Below are 20130 nucleotides of genomic sequence, written 5' to 3' on the forward strand. Positions count from 1 at the left end.
GAAACAATATGCACTAGAGAAAAAAACACTCCCTCCAAATATTAATTTTTGCCCCATTTCATTGGGCACAAAGAATAAGGAAACCAATAAACAATAAAAAAAAAAGTAATGCTAAAGTTGATAGTGGATTGTACTGTTTACGACTTTAATTAATAAACAATGAAAAAGTTGGTTGTGGCCTTGTGGGTCTCACTTAAACTAATAAACAATGTCAAAAAGGTGTCTCGAAATAGAAAGTTTAGAAATGGGGCAAAAACAAATACTTTGCCATTAAGAGGAAATGGGGCAAAAATAGATATTTAAAGGGAGTAACAATTTATACCTATTTAAAATGATATTATCCATTGCATGGTATGAGACATGAGTCCCACATCATTCTTGTGGGAGGCTTATTGTGTGATTTATATAGAATTGGGGTCTCTTACATTTTGAGCTTCTAGGATAGAAAATAGTTAGAAGATCCCTCTTTTGTTATTGTGGATCTAAGTATTAGACTGCACAGAAAGAAAAGTGGCCCGCACTAGAACTCTTTACTAGCTTTTTTTAATACTATGTTACACGTTTTTGTTATCCGATTTAAAATGAACTAAAGCTAATTGCAGAAGGCTTCTATTTCTAATTTCTACTTTCTTTTTGTACGTACTAGTATTAAAAATAAAATGAAGCTAATTGCAGAAGGCTTCTATTTCTAATTTCTACTTTCTTTTTGTACGTACTAGTATTAAAAATAAAATGAAATAGCTCAAGTTGGAAGATATAGATAAAGTAAGAGATGGAATAGAATAAATACAAGAGGTAGGAATTTGACATTGTGTATGACCAAATGCAGACCCCCTTTCCCTTTCCCTTTCCCTTTCCTTTTCGAAGCTCCAACCTTGGACTACACATCACTACTTCACAACGTGCTCTAAGATCTAGCCTACTTGTTCTTGTGGGCGCCCCTCTCTCTTTTGTCAAACCCATCACATGCTCTAGATTTCATTACTCCAAATAGTAATTACTACTATGAATCTAGTACTACAAGTTTAGTACCAAACTACTAATGTTAGACGGGTTTGAACTCAAGTCATGATTATTACGCTTTTTTCAGTCTAAGGCCTTGTTTTTATGGATTTAAAAATCACCATTTTTTAAGTTTAATTCAGCTCAGTTCCTATAAGTTCATTCAGAAAAATGAAGTTCAAAAGTACGTTTAATTGTGAAAAAAAGTTAAGAGATAAGGCCATAAGGGCTGTTCATTTGCTCATTTTCAAATTACAGTTGGTCTTGCTCAAGACCGTCCTTACCTTAAGACCTCTCACAATCTTTTTTTTTTTTTTTTTCGTCGGTGTTAGAATCAACTTTAGTTAACCGTTAACACGATCTTAACCAAGAAATGATGGTCCAAATTAAGACGACTTGGATTGGCCAGGCCGATCGAGTTGATCTCAGATTCGAAAGGATTTCGGAGAGCGTAAACTGAAAAACCGACGCATGGGAAATCGGTTGCAAACAATATAATTTGTATCAATCTTGCACAATCCAGTACTTTTAAACTACATTTACAATGCACCCCTAATTCTGCTTAAATCTTCACTACTGAAAAATGAAAATTCCTGATATAAATGTGTTACTAATTTCTAGTTCTCTTAATCAAGTATTTTTCCCACACAAGAATTTTAATTTATCAAGGAATACTTTTCTATATCTACCTGTTAATCAATCCTGTATATAAGAGAAGAATAGGAGCTTCTGATCATTCACTTATTCGCCGGAAGAATTCTACGAAGTTCATTTCCGAGATCCTTCAAAACAACCGGTTTTCTGATAACCCCATCTATTCCGATTTCCTTGAACCTCTCCCAAAATTCTTCATCGTCGCTTGACGTTAAAGCAATGATCAAAGGCCAGCTCCGGCTTCTACTCCGGAGCTTACGAATACGAGTTGGAATTTCGAGCTCCTTCACCTCTGTCATGTGGAGCTCTAAGATGACAATTTGGTAGGAAGAGGATCCAGGCCCAAGTGCAGTGAGACAGTCGAGTACAGATGAGATGGGAGTAACAACACAACCGAGCTTTTCAAGAAGTTTTTTGGTTACTGCTCTATTCATGTCGTCATCATCGGCTAATAATACATTAAGGCCTTTGAAAGCCGAGTTTGAGGGGTCAGATGATTCGCCTGATTCAGAGATCGCTATTCCAATAGATGGCCGAAGTTGGAAACGGAGGACCAATGCCATGCTTTGAGGGAAACCTTGTGGGTTTGGTACCACCCAAATGTTTCCTTGCATCAACTGTAACATGTAAAAGTAAAAGTTTGAAGACAATATAAATTACTACTACGTAATTCTTTGCACACCGACTTTGCTATTGACTTGACTCGAAAATATGACGGAATAAAGCCAAATGACTCCTAAACGATTTGCACCTTATCCGTTATGGACTTACGGGTGACAGTTAGACTCGATATGAATTTTTTTATAATGGTTCATCCAGAAATACGAGATAAGACAACATATAGAATTATAGACGTGGCAAAATTGACTGAGCCCATTCTCGGAAGGATGAATCCGAAAATGACAGGTCTAGTCTAGGGTGCATACATCTGACCTTCTTTCATCGCTATACGGAAAGGAAAGTTGACAACTTCTGCAAGTAGTCGATTTCTAATCTTTGCCACTCGTTCACGCATGTGCATACTTAAAAATTAGAAATAAATGCAGGGTTTAGTGATCACTTAGAAGAGGTAGTTAGCTCACCTGAACTAACTTCTGGCAGACAGTGAAGCTGAGATCGCGATCCACAATCTCATCATTGCTTCTCTGACCACTGCGATTTTTCAGTAAGACAGAATTGTCAGAGAAGACAGTGTCACTGGTGATCTCAACTTCAAATCGGACGTAAACATAACCATCAGAAGAGCCTGATCTCCATGTTGCCCATCTTTGATCATTCCTCCCCTGACTACCATGTTGAGAGGAAACCCGAAACATCAATGATCCCCCGCCATTGTTGTTCTCCACCAAATTACCTACCATATGCAAGATTACCTGAAATACCCTCTTCTCATCTCCCGTCACATTATCTGGGAGAGCTCTATCGACTTCAATGTTAAAGCCAAAGCCTTTTTGGGCACACAAGCACTTGGCAAAACAGCCAGCTTCAGTTACTAAAGCTCGAAGTCCAAATGATCCTATTTCTGACGGGAATCGCCCACTCTCTTTCGGTAAATCATCCATAACGTCATCTATAAGAAGCGAGAGGACATTGCCCGATTTCATCATGGTATCAACAATGAGTTTCTGCTCACTGCTTAAATTCTCTTCGTTTAACACTGACAGCAATCCCAAAATTGAGTGCATAGGCTTTCTCATCCCGTGACTCATAACTCTTTGAAATGAGTTCCTGGCTTGACTTGCCATCATTGCGTTTTTTTGTGCTTGCTGCAATGCACGATTTTGCTCGGACAATTTCTCTCTCATGAGCTGGGATTCCTCAAGTATAGCAGCATGAGAGATAGCCACGGCCACTTGATCGGCAACCACCTTAATAATCTCAAGTTCCTGGTTTGACCACGATCTTGCTTGCCCGCTAGGCAGAACCAAGACTAGTAAAGCATAACAAGTCTGGATTAATTCAGGGGTACCACTATTAAAATTTGACACTTTAAGCATCGGCATTCGTATTGCCGCCACAGCTCCGTGGTCTTCTAACCCACCACTGCTAGCATGGCCAAGGGCCGAATCAATCCCAAGTAATTGTACCTCATTACTCTCCTTAATCCTTTTAACATCGGGATTAGCATATGGCATCCTACGATTGCTGAAATTTGGAAAATTACGCCCTTTTAACTCGTGGGTTAAAATTACTTCAGTCCTATTCTCATTAGGCATCCAAACAGCACAGTTTTGCAAATCCAATGTCTTTGAAAGCTCAACCATTGTAGAGTACAAAATTGTATGTCGGTCCAACGACTTCCTAATCTCTCGGGTAAGCATCCTAACATGCCATCCCGCTTCACTTTGTTTCTTGATAATCCCAACCTCCCTTCCTAAATCCCAAGTCTTCTTCTTCAACATCAACTCCCTCACCTTCACCTTGAGAAGCAAGGGGATTAGGGTTACGAGAGTAATAGCCGTAGCACAAGACACCAAAGCGGTCAAGAACTTAAATGTGGTCAGCGCAACGGCTAATTGAAACCCATGTGGCCCGTACGTCCAACCATTAAGCAAATGTGTCATGCCACAAAGTACAATGAAGGCAATGAACTGAAAGAGGACCCATTTAAATGGAAGATTGGAGCAACTAACAAAGTATAGCAACTCAATTGGGATCGAAAAATATGCAACCGCAATCAAGAAATCACTCACTCTTTGACATTCTAAAATGCTCTCAATACTCCAATACCCTTCATCCTCACAATTACATCTCGGCCCGTTTTCAAGGGCAGAAACCGATATAAAAAGAGCACAGATCAACAATCCAAAAGCTATTGCCCTCTTCATTGTATTTCAAACAATCAATTCTACACAATTAGTTCAATCAAATCATGAATGCATTAATAATCATGGAATATACAAGACCAAGATCATCCTCCATGGGAACACAACAACCATTTGCATGCTCCTTCCTCCATTAAAACAATACCCCCTGCATTAAACAATAAATTCCCAAATAAATCCAAACCCAATTAATTTGTTAATATTGCAATGCAAAAATTACAAATATACACACAGTGGTGGAGCAAAGGGGTTAGCAGGGGTGCTCTTTACATCTAAGATTAATGCCAATCCCAAATTAGCAAATTCTAATTAAATTATTTACTCTAAAATGCATTAAAAATCAAAACTTTCTTACTAATTTAACATAATTTCAAAAGTATTACTAACTAATCAACTCAAATAATACAATTAAAATGAAAACTAAGAAATTATTGAAAGAACTAACCTTGGTTTATGAGAAAACCCAAATTCTAATCTTATTAAAACAACCAATCATCATCAACATCATCAAAATTGGATCTTTCACTCAATTTCTTCTAATACAAATCCTGCTCACTGAACATTTACTCTTTAAATATCAAAAACATGCAAAAAAATGTACAAAAAATATAAATAAAAAATACCCACAAAAATCTTCAATCACCCATTTATTTCAAATATTATATTCAATAAAAAATGCAAAAAAAATTTATATACATATCCCAATTGGACACTCAATTTATAAGTATTTTTATTATTATTATATAGTCTTACATTAATAGAACAAGAGAGTGAACCGGACACCATGGACCGCTGCATGAAGAACCGGGCGGTTTAGAGTAAAGAGTACATGAAAATGAAGGTAGTAGTAGTATAGATATGAACCAAAAAAATGAAGTACATAGAAAAAAAAAAAGGACAAGGAATGATGTTTTTTTATTTAAATGAAGGAGAAATGGGAGATAGAGAGAAAAAAGGGAGGAAAAAGTGGGACCAAGTAGTAGTAATAAATTAGATGAAGAGAATTTGGTCACTTTTTGGATTTAAAACGTATTTTGACAGATTTGGTATGGTATTAAAATCTCACCCTCCCCAATAACAATGCTATTATTACTCCACTAATTACAATTACAACTTGTTCTTTTTTAGGAAAAAATAAAAAAAATCACTATCGTAAAAAGTCCTATTTGATAAAATTAGTTGAAAACGAAATAAAAAATAAAAAATTAGCTGAAAATTAAGAGCTGACAATGACGGAGCATGTGCAGCTGACCTGACCCACGTGCTAAACACTGGTCGCACATGTCCAAATACTTGTCACCTCACACCAAAAGGTAAAATGGATTCCTCTACATATCACTCTACACAATACACACCACTTCATCGTAGGAGACTTTTCACCTATAACTTTCTCTTTCTAGAAATAAGCCTATCTAAGCAACTAAGAGAGAACTGAGACCACAGCCTCAAGCGAGGTCCCGGACTCCCCGTCAATACTCCAGTATCGTATTGACTTAAGTATCAGAGGGAGACCCCTTGCGAGTCCACAGCGCTCTGTTTGCTGTGTGTGCAAACACCTTCCGAGATGAGTGAGCATCAATCCGAGACTTCATCCGAAAGAAGCGCGTTGATCCGACCCGGATTCGAACAACGCTGACTTGATTGTTTTGACCTGAAACATATAAGACAATTAATTATATAAAAATGTTTAGCTAGCTCATATTTTGTAAAATGACATAAGAGAACATAATAAGTATTTAATAATAAATAAAATAAAGCGAAAAAAAAATAAAATAGAAACAAATTATTTCTCATATGTTAAAATTAGACTATATTTGGTAAAACTAGTTTAAAAGACAACTGAATGCTCTGACAAACATCTCAGGTAGTTTATTTGACCAAACTAACTTACTCCCTCCTATTCTCAGTAAAATTCTCATTTTATTTTGACACAAAAATTAAGAAAACACACTACAACACCATATAAATAAATTTGGACCACACAAATACACAACCACACCATACAATTAAATTTGGACCACACAAACACTTACCAAAAAAGGAAATATGGAAGTTATTGTGAATAAACGGAAAAGAAAATAGAGAATTTATATTGAATAGGAGGGAGTATTTGACTAAAATTTTAAGTACCTTATTTTGTTGCAAGTGTTTGACAAGTAATTAACCAAATAAGATATTTAAAAAAAATGTTATCTTATACAATGCTATCAAATGTAGCATATGAGAAATTAGGTACCTGATCTAATTTTATCTTTCATTTTTAGCCCTTTAATTTATAATGTTACATAATTATTATGTCCTTAATTTTATGTAATTTTAGCAAATAACACCTACATTTTCAACTAGTTTGCGAGTCATTTTTTTATGTAATCATCTACCTTATCCGCTTTTAAATTTCAATTACCTTTGAGTAAACCTGCCAAAATGGACCCGACCAGAATCCGACCCGATACTCGAATTCAAGGCCCAAGCTTGACCCAAACCCGAATTGACTTAACCCAGTATAACTCAACCTGAATTTTTATTGTTGCAAAATAATTATTATCCACAAATAACTTGATAATAGTTTACCCGAAAATAACCCGACCCGACCCGACCAGAAGTCTACAGACCCGAAATGGTCCGACCCGAAATTAATCCAACCCGAATACGACCAGATTAACTCGTTTTCCAGGCCTACTTATGAGTTACCTTTACAGGTTTCAATTAACTTTTCAGTTTTCAGCTTTCTTTTCAGGTTTCAATCACTTTTTCAGCTAATTTTACCAAATAGAGCCGAAACCTAAAAAGGTAGCTGAAACCCAAAAAGCTAACTAAAACCCGAAAAGACAACTGAAAGTGATAAATTAGCTGACTTTATTAAAATTGGTTGACAAACTAAGTGAAAAGGTAGTTGATATAGGTAAAATGACATAAAAAGACATGATTTACTATTAAGAATATTTTAATATAATAAATTAACGAGGTAAAAATGGATGATAAAACAAATTAGCAACATTTTAATTCAACTAATTGACCAAAAAAAAAACATTTTAATTCAACTAGCTAATTTGGTAAAATGACGTACTTTCTAAACACTTGCCCAAAATATAAGCTAGTTGGAATTTTTGGCTAAATAAACTATTTGCAAAATACTTGTCTTAAAAAAAGATATTTTCACTAAGACTGGTCAAACATGCGGGCCAACTCGGTCCATCCCTAACCGGTTTGCCCTCGGGTTAACATTAGCATGGCCCGCTCGACCCGTTTTAGGCCCGACCAGATCCGTCCCCTACCTCAGTCCGTGTTCGGGTCTGCCGAAACATACTTGGCTCGTCCTTGGCCCGCCTCAACCCTAACCCGCTATAGGCCCATCTCAACCCCCCTCGAACCGGTTTCAGGTTGACCTTGAATTGGCCAAGCCTAGCCCGCTTAGAACCGTCACCCCTCCTATAAGTCTGTAACACCCCATGAAATGTGCGGGAAGTTGTTCCACAAGTAAAGAATAAGGAGATCCTGAGAAACTTTTAATAGATTAACAAGTTCTTGTTCTTTTGGATTTAAATGATGACAAATAACGAGCCAAAAGGTACACATCTCATCTTATTGGGATTGTGTTATGATGGTTGCGGTTCGGGTCGTTACATCTCCCTGAGCCAGTTTCGTGTTCACCTTCACTGTCCTGACTTGAGCCCATCAACATGGTTGACCAACCCTACTTTTCACAATCTCAAATGTAAAATCAGGTTGTATGTAATTTGTCAAAATATAATGGGAGTGAAATATAAGATGAGAACTAAAAATGGTACTCCCTCCAATTCACAATAAAACTCCCTATTTCCTTTTTCGGTTATTCACAATAACTTCCTTATTTCCTTTTTTGGTAAGTGTTTGTGTGGTCCAAATTTAATTGTATGGTTGAGTAGTGTATTTGTGTGGTCCAAATTTAATTATATGGTGGGGTAGTGTGTTTCCTTAATTTTTGTGCCAAAATAAAATGGGAGGTTTATTATGAATTGGAGGGAGTAAAAAGGAATCGATATCCTGATTATGTAAATACCTCTTTGTTAATGAACTAATTTATTCGGAAAACATTTTTTTTTGTGTGTAAAGGCATATAATAAGGACGATTACAATATTGACGAGGTGAAATCATGAAAAGTACTGCTCATAATCGGGTTTGAAAAATAATTTGGCGAAAATGATATAACTAGCACCATTATATTCTTGTAGTATGAGTGTATGACCTTTGACTAAAAAAAGTTTAGAAACATGGTGAAAACGATATGAGTATGATAAAAAACACGAATAATGTTTGCTTTTATGATTATAAAAATGAAAAATGGTACCCCATACAGTAGCTAACTTGTACTACTACTGATGGCTGATGACACTTATGAATTGTGATTAGACTAGAAGATTTAGTGTGTTGGATTAATATTTGATCTAATCCTAAGTTCCTAAACGTCATGTTTATTTTCTAAAAAGAAATAGAGAGTTCATTTTCTTTTAATGATTCAAATTATATTCTTCAATATCAAACGTTCATGATTTATATATAGAAATAAATGGTTAATAGATAATAAAGAGGATAATATTATTAAATGGATTTGTAAAAGAAAATATACAGGAAAAAAATGAAGAAGATCTAATTAGTTTGTACTTCAATTCATTTTAATGATTAATTGACCTATTAGTCTTCAAAAGATATTCATATTTAACACCAATTATGATATTTCTTTACCTAACACACCCTCTTATTTATAATAACTCTTCCCCTTTTCTTTTTTCATTTATTCATATAACTCTCCTCATTTCTTTTTTTAGTAAAATTTTATACTTATTTTTAATCACCTTGCCCTCACAACAATACCCCACAATACCATACTTTATCTTATTTTAATCAACTCACCTCACAACAATATTTATTTTAATCACCTAACCCCACAATAATACGCCACAATACCTTCTCTCTCTCTCCAATTATCTCACTTTACCACAATACTTTAGCTTATTTAATTCAAACACCCTTAATTCCTGTGTCACCCTCCAATAGAGAGAGTTATTCCGAATATGAGGGAGTATTTAATTTACTTTTGTGTCAAAAACATTATTTGGGATTTCGGATCGTTTATATAAATTTTCAATGTGTTTTTTTTAAACTGTGTACATCAAAAATATTTTGATTGTACAGACATGTTACTCATAAAGAGTACGAGTATAATTTTTGTTTGTCATCTAATTTGATGATTTTTTTTAAACAGTAAACATTATTTTGTTGATGTGGGAGGGAAGATTCAAACCCGTCATCTATTATAATAATAGGTCAAAACTCTTAAGCTACTAGTTTAAGAGCTCTTTGATAGAAAACATGAAACAGTAAAACATTATTATTTTGTTGGCAAAATTGTTATCAAGGGTAGGCATAATTTCACCACATAAAGATGGATACTCCCTATTTTCAACATTCAACTAACAAAAGTGTTAGAAATGTGGTACATACTAACATTCATTGCATCTAATTTGAGCAACATGAAAAGAAAATATCATGTGTACTTAAGTACTTGTACCTCGTCATGTCTAGGCTTCATTCACGAAATTTCGTCCAACGTTTTACATGCAACAAAATTAGCATTTAAGATGACGCTATTCGTGTTGAGTTTAACAGAGTTACAGAGGTTAAATATTATAACACCTGTGTGGTTGTGTATATAAGATAAATATATTAATTTTTTTAAAAATATTTTTATATGTACAAGTGATATATAATTGACTTATCTTAAACTTAAGACGGATAATGACAAATAATATCATCTTAAGAGAGACTTATTATAAACCATTAGTCCACTATAGTCTACACACCAATCTAGCATATTCAATTTCCTAACTATGTCACTGTCGGCTGAATTTTTTCACAAATTCTCATTGAAGACATGACATATTCGTCACAAGCTTCTGACGGATACCACTTTATCTCACAAAGTACCCACTTTTTTTCTCTCTGCAACACTATTTATGTGGTCCCCTTTCTCCACTAACCCATTTTGTTACCATTTTATCTCACAAAATATCCGCCACAAATGGTAACCTGTCACAAGGGAGACCAATTGGAATTTTTTTTGTCAAGAATGTCAATCCGTATATTTACTGCATTGTACTCCGTACTACATTCGATTAATGTTTTCAAAATATTCATAGCAAAAAGAAGAGAAGTTGTGGAACCATTGTTACAAATTTTCAATTTTAAATAGCTACCGTCAAATATACAACCATACAAGTATACATGAGTTATGACTTATGAGTATATGATCATAAATTTACGATGTCATTGTTACAATGAAAGATAACGAAATGAACACGGAGTACCATACACAGATACAATATACACTTCTTCTTACCGACTAGCCTGACGACTCGGAACTCGAAATCATTCTCAATAGGTCTTACTTGTGATGGATATATTTGTCATTAGTTTGTGACGGGTCAAGTATCACCCACATGGATAGATAAGACAAAGAGTAGAATGCATATATAGGGAATCACAAATGACTTGTCTTTATCCTCCAGTGTGAGTTTTATTTGACCCGTCACAAGTTTGTGACGGATACCGACCGTCACAAATGAGAATTGATCAATCATTCTTATGCTTAAAAAACGCCACGAAAAAATAATTTCGCAAATAATATATCACTTATTATTCTATACAACGATCCTATGAGTAACACCAGTCCATTAATGCTCTATTTAGCAAGACGTTTTAAGTGACATATTTGACCAAAATTTCAATAAGATTATTGACAAATAACTTATTTAACCAAATAATTTATGTGAAATGTAATGCTAGCTAAGCTAGCATTTTAGAAATAGGTACATGGTTCTATTTTATCTTTCCTTTCTATGATATTTATAGTAATTATTTATTCTGTTAGTTTGCTAAACATTTTTTTTATAGAATCAGCCATCTAATCAACTCCTAATTTTTAGCTACCTTATCAAGTTGTAGCTAGTTTTATAGTTTTCGGCTAGTTTCACCAAATAAAGCTTAACAAGAGGTTCTTTAGAATATACTCATATTTATGTAAATTAACATTCTGTCGTGATAATATGATATTTTACAATAATGACCAATATATATTCCCTCCATCCCGCTCATTCATTTACCTTTAGTTTTGGCATAAAAACCAAGACAAGGGGACGAAACCATTTGTGGTGGTTGTTCGTGGAGGACAAATGAACTTCATTGATGATGAAATTAGTAAATTATCCAAAAATCTATTAAGGATAGCTAATTATTAGATAACACAAGATTACAACCTTGGAGGACAAGCACAATATATTCACAAGACGGAAATATCTAATAATTAGCAATTCTTAATAAAATCTTACATAATATAAAAAGTAAATAAATGAATGAGACACCAAAAATGAAATAAGTAAATAAATGACCGGGATGGAGGGAGTATGATTAGCTTTACCACCTTTATAAATATAATATTGCTAAAATAAAATATAAAAGTGAAACAAGTGTAAGTATTTACTGTTTACCTCTACTTGGACTTTTACTATTCTTGGTTTAAAATTTGTGCTATCAACCAATTCAATCATAGAGAGGTTATGTGAAGTAGAAAACTGGAACCCCAATTTCCATCACAAGGCACTAGAGCTAAACTGGCCCAGTCCAATATTTTTGCCGTATATTATCCGGTTGAACTCGTATTTGAGCCAGGTAGGACTATAAGACTTATGCAGTTAAGCTCTGCCTTATGAATTTTAACTCTACTAGTATATTTCTAGGCATAAACCGAAGACCTCTGATTAAGCTATAATGACCCTTATTAGTTAATCTAAGTAGCGCATTTTGTTAACTCGCTCCAAATCTAGATTAATTAGGAAGACAAATGATGAACAAGTCATGTAAAAATTAGAAAACAATATTCTTTATTCCTTTAAAACTTAGCTCATTATTTTGTAATTGGCAACAATGATATACATTTCCTTTACAATGATATACCCGTTTTGATAAAACTGCGGTGTGTGCAATAATTTCAATTGACACGACTCGAGGGTACGACATCTCGTACCTTAAAGAATGAAATATCCTATGCTCAAGATAACCATAGACAACAAGGTAGACATCATACTAATCGAGTATGGAACTCGAGCATTGTCCTTCCTAAACACCATGCCATCAATGATCGGAAAACTCATCATCAACACGAAAAGAGATAAGAACACTTGAGCAACCAATTTGTCCCAATCTCCGGCGACAATCATTTTTGTAACTCCTCCAAGAAAGCAAAGCAAGTTCAATGTGACCGATGTCACAAGAGGAATAAGGATCATAGTTGGTGTCCTAAAGTCATATTTCCCGATTTGATACCATTTGGTTGTATCTTCTTCATTGGCCTTATTAGTTGGAATGAACATTGCCTCTCGAATCCCCATTTTCGACATTACACATTCGAGTGTTCCGTAGACAAAGCATGTCACACCCTTTATCATGAAAATTCTTTGTTCATTCAACCATGAATTCACTGACCCTTTGTTAATAAAGATCACATCGAGGAGGTGCTTCGCATTTGATGAGATGAAAACATATGCAAATGGTATGAATAATGGGTCAAATACCTGCATCAATAATCAAATGAACACGATATAGGTAGTCAGTGAGGTTTCATCGTAAAACCAATTACTTGAAAACGTCTTACATGTGAGACCAATTTCATTAAAACAATCAATAGCGAATCCAGAAAAATTTCTTTCTGGGGTTCGGATTAATATTTAAAATCTATATACATATAAAAAAGTTATTATAAATTTATTTTTTTAGCTGGAAAATTAGACAAAATACGCAAAAAAAATTCTGTCTTCAGTGTCCGCACACCCCGAAATGTTTTTACTAGATCCGCCGCCGAAGACAACCAAATAGGCTGGACACCAGTCCAAAACCGGACTTGACCGAACCGGAATCGTCAAAAATCTCAAATCGGAACCGGACCGGATTATATAAATTCCGGACCGGAACCGGTTCTGAAAAATTCTGGTCCAAGACCAGACCGGATCGGTTGAACTAGAATTAATTTACCAATAGGTCTTGGTATAGACGGGTGTGACGTATTGACGGGTAAAGACCTCTAATAAAATGGGTAGGGGGGACAAGGTGGGGTACCCCTATGTGCTTCCCATTTTATGGCAAATGGGTATTTCGTGAGGAGAAATGGTATCCGTCTATATGTATAGACGGATAGTGTCCGTCTATAATGAGAATTTGTGTTAATTTACATACCCACTTTTTCAAATTCCGGTCCATAAATCTGGACTTGTTGGACCGGATTAAGTAAACCTTTAATGTATTTTTAATTAATATTTTACCGAAAAAATAAAAATAAAATAATTCCGGTCTTTCCGGTCCAAGACTGAACCAGACCGGAATATTTAAAAATTATGGACCGGGTTTCAGACTGGAATTTTTAGTTCCGGTCCATTTTTACGGTCCGGACCGGATGTTGCCTACCCCTACAACCAAATGAGTGACATGTTATTGGGTGTCAAATCAAGGCAGTATCGTATGAGACTCACCATTTAGACGGGTTGTTTCGTGTACTTACCGAAGGGTATAACCGTATAAGGGAATGCCGTAAAAGAAACAAACTGGTGGAAAGATGGCACAACATAAGATAAAGATGAAGTCGAGAGGATACAAGCTTATCCAAGAAGAAACCATCTTTTGAGGAATATTCATCTTTGAAGGAGTGTAAGAAAGTGGATTATGCTTCGATAATCCGATTTGAAGAATGCCAGCTGTCCATCTCGAGCCTTGAGTCAATAGATCATTGAGATTCGTTGTGGCTGAGCCGAGGAATTCTGGCCTTGTCGGGTTCAAGTTTACGAAAAATAAAGAAATAGGGAAGCCGCTAACTTTCTTAGCGGCTTCAGTGGTTGTTCATTTCTAGAATAGGCTGTCATCTATGTTTGAAGGTGAAAGTTTTTGAAAACAGTACTAAGCCGTTAGTTTTCTTAGCGGCTTCACTATTCAATTTTTTTTTTTTTTTTCTTAAAAAAAAAAAAAAGAAAAATATGACATGGACACTATTGGACAAAATAGTTTCAAATAACCCCAACTCCCTAATTATTTTGCTAATCAACATCTATTTGCCAAAAAATTCGCATAAATGTATGTACTCCGTATATATTACTCGCCTTTTCACCCCATTTCGTGTGTCGTTCAAAAGTACAAGATGCTAAGAAATGAGCCTCTTGTAGTGAAACAGAGGATATTTCTCTGCCAGCATTCATTGAGTCAAGCTTGTTGATTTGGCAAAGTGATTTGATGAACTCGTTCGAAGAACCGAGAAATGATTTCAACTCTTTTACGTCATCATTACCTGCATGAATTATGATTTACAATTAGCATTTGGAAACTAATTGTTAAGAGCAGACAATGACAGTACAACTAACTTAGTTGGTAAAGTTATAGAGAGACGTACCAGAGTTAACACCATATAAAGGCTGCCTCTTGATGTAAAAGTTTGTTCCACACAATACAGGTCCAAGAAGTCCGTCCATCCCTGGAAGAAGTATCTGAAAAAACCAAGGTAAAACTCAAAGTTTGAAGATGAGCTTTAGTAGTTTTAAGCTCAGGAATTTGCCCCGTTAATCTTGTTCAGCTGTTGAACGAGTCTTGAGTAAGACAGTCTTACATATGAGACCAACCCAAATTCGTAAGTAATTCTCCTTTCATAATTTATACATATAAGGTTATTGGTTTAGTCTTACGTGTGAAACTGTCTCATATAAGTTATGTGGATGTGAAGTGAAAAATCACATGCAGGTCTCCCACATCGGAGAAAGAGAGAAGTGTAATCTACTTTATAAGTTAAGGGGCTACTCCTATTCACAATTGATTTTGGGATGGAACTTCCTTAAACTTGAAAAGTGGACTCTCTCTCTTTCTTGACGGCATGGTTCCATGCCCATGCGTGTTCTAACATGGTATTAAAGTCGAACCTCCTAAACCCATGTGCGATCTTACATGAAACAATACTCAATACACATGCCAAACCCGACGTGAAGCAATACTCAATTCACATGCCAAACCCGTGGAGTGATGGCATTGTTTATCAGATTTCCAATTCGATCCTACGATTTTACGATTTAAAAATGCTTGACCGATCCTGGATCTTACGCTTCTATATTGGTTTGTAGAATCTTACAATCTTACGATCCGATTCTACCGATTCCCACTCTATCGATCCAAAGTAGAATTCCGATCCCGACAACATTGAATGATGGGACTCAGAAGCCAAGCACATATGGCCGGGTCCAGTTTCTACAGTGGAGTACAGAAACTATTTTCGACACGTATCGACCCATTCACCAGGTCGACCCCATGTCCTACTACTACAGGCCTACCTTACGACACAAAGGAAAGCATAAGAAAAGAAGGTAGTAGGTGCAACTTACTGGCCATGTAGATCTCATCTGACTATCGTAGATATCGGTGTCACTAATGTTATGAAACTTGTGAGGAAATTGAACCCATCCCAAAGATGAAGACATGCTAGGATCAAGGTGAAAACACATTGCTTTACGGGCCGAAGTGGGTCCATTACAGTACATGTCACAGTCTAGGACTAGAATGTATGGTGAATTGCTCATTGTGCTTGAAACTCTTAGCTGCAAAACGACATAAATTGGAACAAATTAGTTCGTTCGCCATGTGAACATGTACTCGGTATTCACATAGATTGTAATGTGGGAGACGTACTAGGACGTTGAGGGCTCCGGCCTTGAAGTTATGGGGTTGAGACGGTCTTTTTTCACGAGCAATGTATACGAGTAACGGCATATCGACTTGTTCTGGATTTACTGCTACCTTTTGTACCGAACTCTCATTCACCATCTTGAGTAAATTCATGGAAAAAAAGGTTACAAAATTGTTAGTATTTGAAAAAAAAATTAAACAATGGGGTGAGAGAGGCTCGAACTCTCGACCTCAGGATCACTCAATATAGCTATGAGACCTACGCGCTAGCCAACTGCGCCACCACCCCTTGTTATACTTTGGCGTTTACCAAATGTATTTATCAACGACCGAGGATAGAGACATACTCCGCTCAATACTCATTTGGTTACACCTTTGTCATTCTCATTACCATTTTGGAGTATTATGCACAATCATTGATTCAACATAAATGACTGATAACTAAATTTTCCCATAATTAACAAATGGTTCGATACGTCCATTTCATCACTATACGAGTACCATTTGTAATTTGTAGTCAACTATAGTACTCTAAAGTCTAAACCTTTCGTTCGAAGAATAACAAAAATGAGAATCTTTCAAGAACATGCATGTGTATTAAAATGATAAACCATATAAAAAGTACTACATATGATAGGGTGATACTAACACTCTGGATATTATCTGATGACACACTATCATTCATGATAATAACTACCGTCAGTGTCGGAGCCATGATTTGAATTAGGTGGGGAGGGGGACGACTAATTTCATAAGGTACATTTGAAAAAATTTCGAGAAATTTAACTAAAAACTTCAAAAATTTAATCCGTCAGGGGGACGACCGCCCCCCTGCTAGCTTAGCCCCCTAGCTCCACCATTGACTACCGTAAATGTAGAAGAGGACGAGAAGAAATTAAAACCTGTACAAGTGCCGGATGATTAGTAGGACTTGAATTAGCATCACTTTGATCAACCTCATATTTCTGCATTCTTTGGCGCACTCGGTATTCAAAGTTGTCAAATTTCTCCTATAACATTATCCAACATTCCAACCCAATTCTCAATTAAAAGGACACTAATAATATCAAAATAAAATTGTACTTTGACATTTTATTGTAAAATAATATTTTTCTTTTAACGATAAGTGGTAATGGCAAAGCGAGAGGTTAATAGGGCCGATTGCTTATATTATCGACAATGAAAAATATGAAATTATTGAGTATATTTCTGTATTAGTTGACCTATACAATTTTTAACTCGGCCAATATTAAAAGATATTTTTAATTTCAAAACATTTTCAAATGCATATTTAATCCTGGCCTTCAAATCTATCGTAAGGCGTTGTCACAATAATGTTAACGTCAAAGCTCTCACATGATAGATGTTTACTATTTTATTTTTACTAATAAATGTTAGACGGTCTCTCAGAAAATCTTGCTCGTTAACACTAATCGTGAGCAAAACAATTGACCAATTAACTTATATATGAACCAATTACCTAAAACAATGAAATAATCTGGTAAAATGAGATTAAAAGTTACCTTGATTAACTTTCTATATTCTAAGAACTCCAAATTTTCAGTAACCTCTTCCGGAAGCTCAAAATAAGCTCTAGGACAAATAGTTTGGACATTATACCTCCTAACAAAAGGAAGCCACCATGTAGCAAACTCCCAAGCCTCTTTCAAACCATCCAAAGTCACAGAAGCACCTCCATCATCAGACAAATATACACTCAACTTTTTAGTAGGGTAATCTAAGGCCATGGCCGAAATAACCGTGTTCATAACATCGATAGTAGGCTCCCTTTTCGGGTCAGCCGTACATATAAACACGTCAATTCCAGGCAATTTTTCATCCTTAGGCAACCTTTCTGTAAGGGCGGTCCGAGTAACAGACCGCCACAGAATAGGTTGTTTAAGGAGCCACATGGTCGATGCAGATAATTCGGCTATAATTATTATTAGCCATGGTAATATAGGAATTTTGTAGAATTTAGGGTCATTTTTGTTAAAGAAAAAGGACCCTCTATAGTAGAATATGACAATTAGTGCTAAGAAATGAGAAAATGAATAAATTTTATTAAGAGTTGCCCTAAAGTTTAGGACATGGCATTCTTGGAGAGGTTGAATGTTTGAGTTCTCCATAGTTTGGTTGGTTTACTTTGATGCATGTCTTATCCCTAAGCTTCCTATAGACAACATATATATATAGTTCGGCTCATTATGAATATTTAAATTATTATATTTTTTAATTGGAATGATTGTGTGGGGTGCAAGGAACAAGTGCACTTTTTAGGAGGTAAATGTTTGTTGAAAGTTCAAAAGATTTTTGTTCTCTTTGATTAAAAAAGTAACGACTGGATCGTTTTTTTCGCATACACTATGCGATTTAATTCTGATCAAATCGGACATGATTAATAAGACGATAAAATTTTCCATCAGGAGTTTTGACACTATTACATTTTCAGGACTTAATCCGAAGATCTCTTATTAAGATAAAGGGACAATTAATCTTTTCACACTTATAAAATCAACTTTTCTAAATTTACACCCTTATAAAAAAAATTTAATATTTTACACCCTTATAAACACTTCTGAACAAATTTTTACCCCTTACTCTGATTCCGGTGTAAAAAATGAAATATTCCGTCAAAATTTTTAATTTTCCATCATAAAACCCACAATTTGTGACGAAAATGGCCCTATCCTTATTTCTTTCTTCAATCTCTACCTCTCTTTCCTTCTCTCTTGTACTTATTTTCTTCTTTTTTTCTACCTTCTTTATCTTTTATTCTATCGATCTTCTATCTACCCCCTCTCTCCTTCTTTTGATGACTACGACGAGGGTCTCGCTACCCTAATTTCGAAATAATATAACATACCATATTGAAGGGAGGCTTGATAAAGAGACGTCTCAGCAAATGAACAGGTTAGTTGATTAGTATCAAGTATAGCATTTAAGCAGTTAACAAGCCACGGTTGGTCTTTGATCAACAACGACAAACTACTGAATTGGTCAAATAACTAATATCAAATCTCGCCTAATATAAGATAAAGAAAATAAAAGTATGAAAATGAACTAATAAATGGGGGTAATATCGTAAATTCAACATTTTTTACACCGAAATCTGTGTAAAGGGGGAAAATTTGATCAAAAGTGTTTTATAAGGGTGTAAAATATTAAAAAAAATTTATAAGGGTGTAAATTTAGAAAAGTTGATTTTATAAGGTGTAAAAATTAATTGATCCTAAGATAAAAGAAATTCTTACAGGTAGTTACAAGTTAATCCAAGTTCTCATAACTATGATCATTTCTTTTTTTTTACCACTAATCTCCCTACTACTAAGAGAATAAAAATTCTCTTAGTTTTCCCTCCAAAAAACATCTAGCTAAATAAGTAAATAAATAAAATTTTCTTTCATTACATTATCATCTTTTCAATAAATATATTCTTATAAATAAACTCTAATTTTTAAAATAAATTTATAATTATGATTTTTTCATTAAAATAAAATAAAATTGATATTAAACTATAAAGTATAAGTTTCTAAATTTTTCAGTAATGCAATAATTTTTACTGTAGAGAATAACTTGACACATGATTACTATTAACTTCGTGACAAAAAAAAAAACATTCACTAAAAAAAATTCACAACTTACATAATTTTTTTTATTAGTTTTTCATTTTAATTTTTTTATTTCATATCAAAATACTAAGAGAATACAACTTTTCTAAAGTTTTTCCTTCAAAGTGCTCAAACTTATATATGGAAACAAATTAGATTCTCATTTATTAAACTAATTTTCCATTTAAAATAATCTATACATAAAAATTGTATCTCCTATTATTAACTTCGTGATGAAAAAAGATTTTTTTTTTTTAAATAATTTGTTGTAGTTGGAATATTTTCATAAAAAACA

The 20130-nt window shown here is 34.7% G+C and overlaps 1 protein-coding gene, 1 long non-coding RNA gene, 1 other non-coding gene and 1 pseudogene across 4 annotated transcripts; 1 reads left to right on the top strand and 3 right to left on the bottom strand.

The window, feature by feature from the left end:
• Positions 1-1481: 1481 nt before the first annotated feature.
• LOC141656516 (ethylene receptor 2-like) lies at positions 1482-5426 on the bottom strand. Of its 2 annotated transcripts, XM_074463429.1 has the most exons (4): positions 5235-5426; positions 4927-5036; positions 2739-4629; positions 1482-2273 (listed from the first exon to the last, which is right to left on the bottom strand). In XM_074463429.1, the coding sequence occupies exons 3-4, from the start codon at positions 4482-4484 to the stop codon at positions 1740-1742; spliced, it is 2280 nt and encodes a 759-aa protein (XP_074319530.1). In that variant the 5' UTR covers positions 4485-4629; positions 4927-5036; positions 5235-5426; the 3' UTR covers positions 1482-1739. The 2 variants fall into 2 exon arrangements, with proteins under 2 accessions (XP_074319530.1, XP_074319531.1); XM_074463430.1 differs by lacking the exon at positions 4927-5036 and having other exon boundaries at positions 5235-5406.
• Positions 1486-5029, top strand: LOC141656518 (uncharacterized). The gene is made up of 2 exons (XR_012548520.1): positions 1486-2637; positions 2691-5029. It is a non-coding gene; the product is annotated as an uncharacterized LOC141656518 (long non-coding RNA).
• Positions 5427-12432: 7006 nt separating the features above from the next.
• Positions 12433-18388, bottom strand: LOC141654725 (cellulose synthase-like protein E1; annotated as a pseudogene).
• On the bottom strand, positions 16427-16513 carry TRNAM-CAU (transfer RNA methionine (anticodon CAU)). Its single transcript is given in 2 exon segments — positions 16427-16462; positions 16476-16513. It is a non-coding gene; the product is annotated as a tRNA-Met (tRNA).
• Positions 18389-20130: the final 1742 nt, after the last annotated feature.

This window comes from Silene latifolia, chromosome 5 (assembly GCF_048544455.1).
Source record: "Silene latifolia isolate original U9 population chromosome 5, ASM4854445v1, whole genome shotgun sequence".
In the NCBI taxonomy this organism is placed as follows: Eukaryota; Viridiplantae; Streptophyta; class Magnoliopsida; order Caryophyllales; family Caryophyllaceae; genus Silene; species Silene latifolia.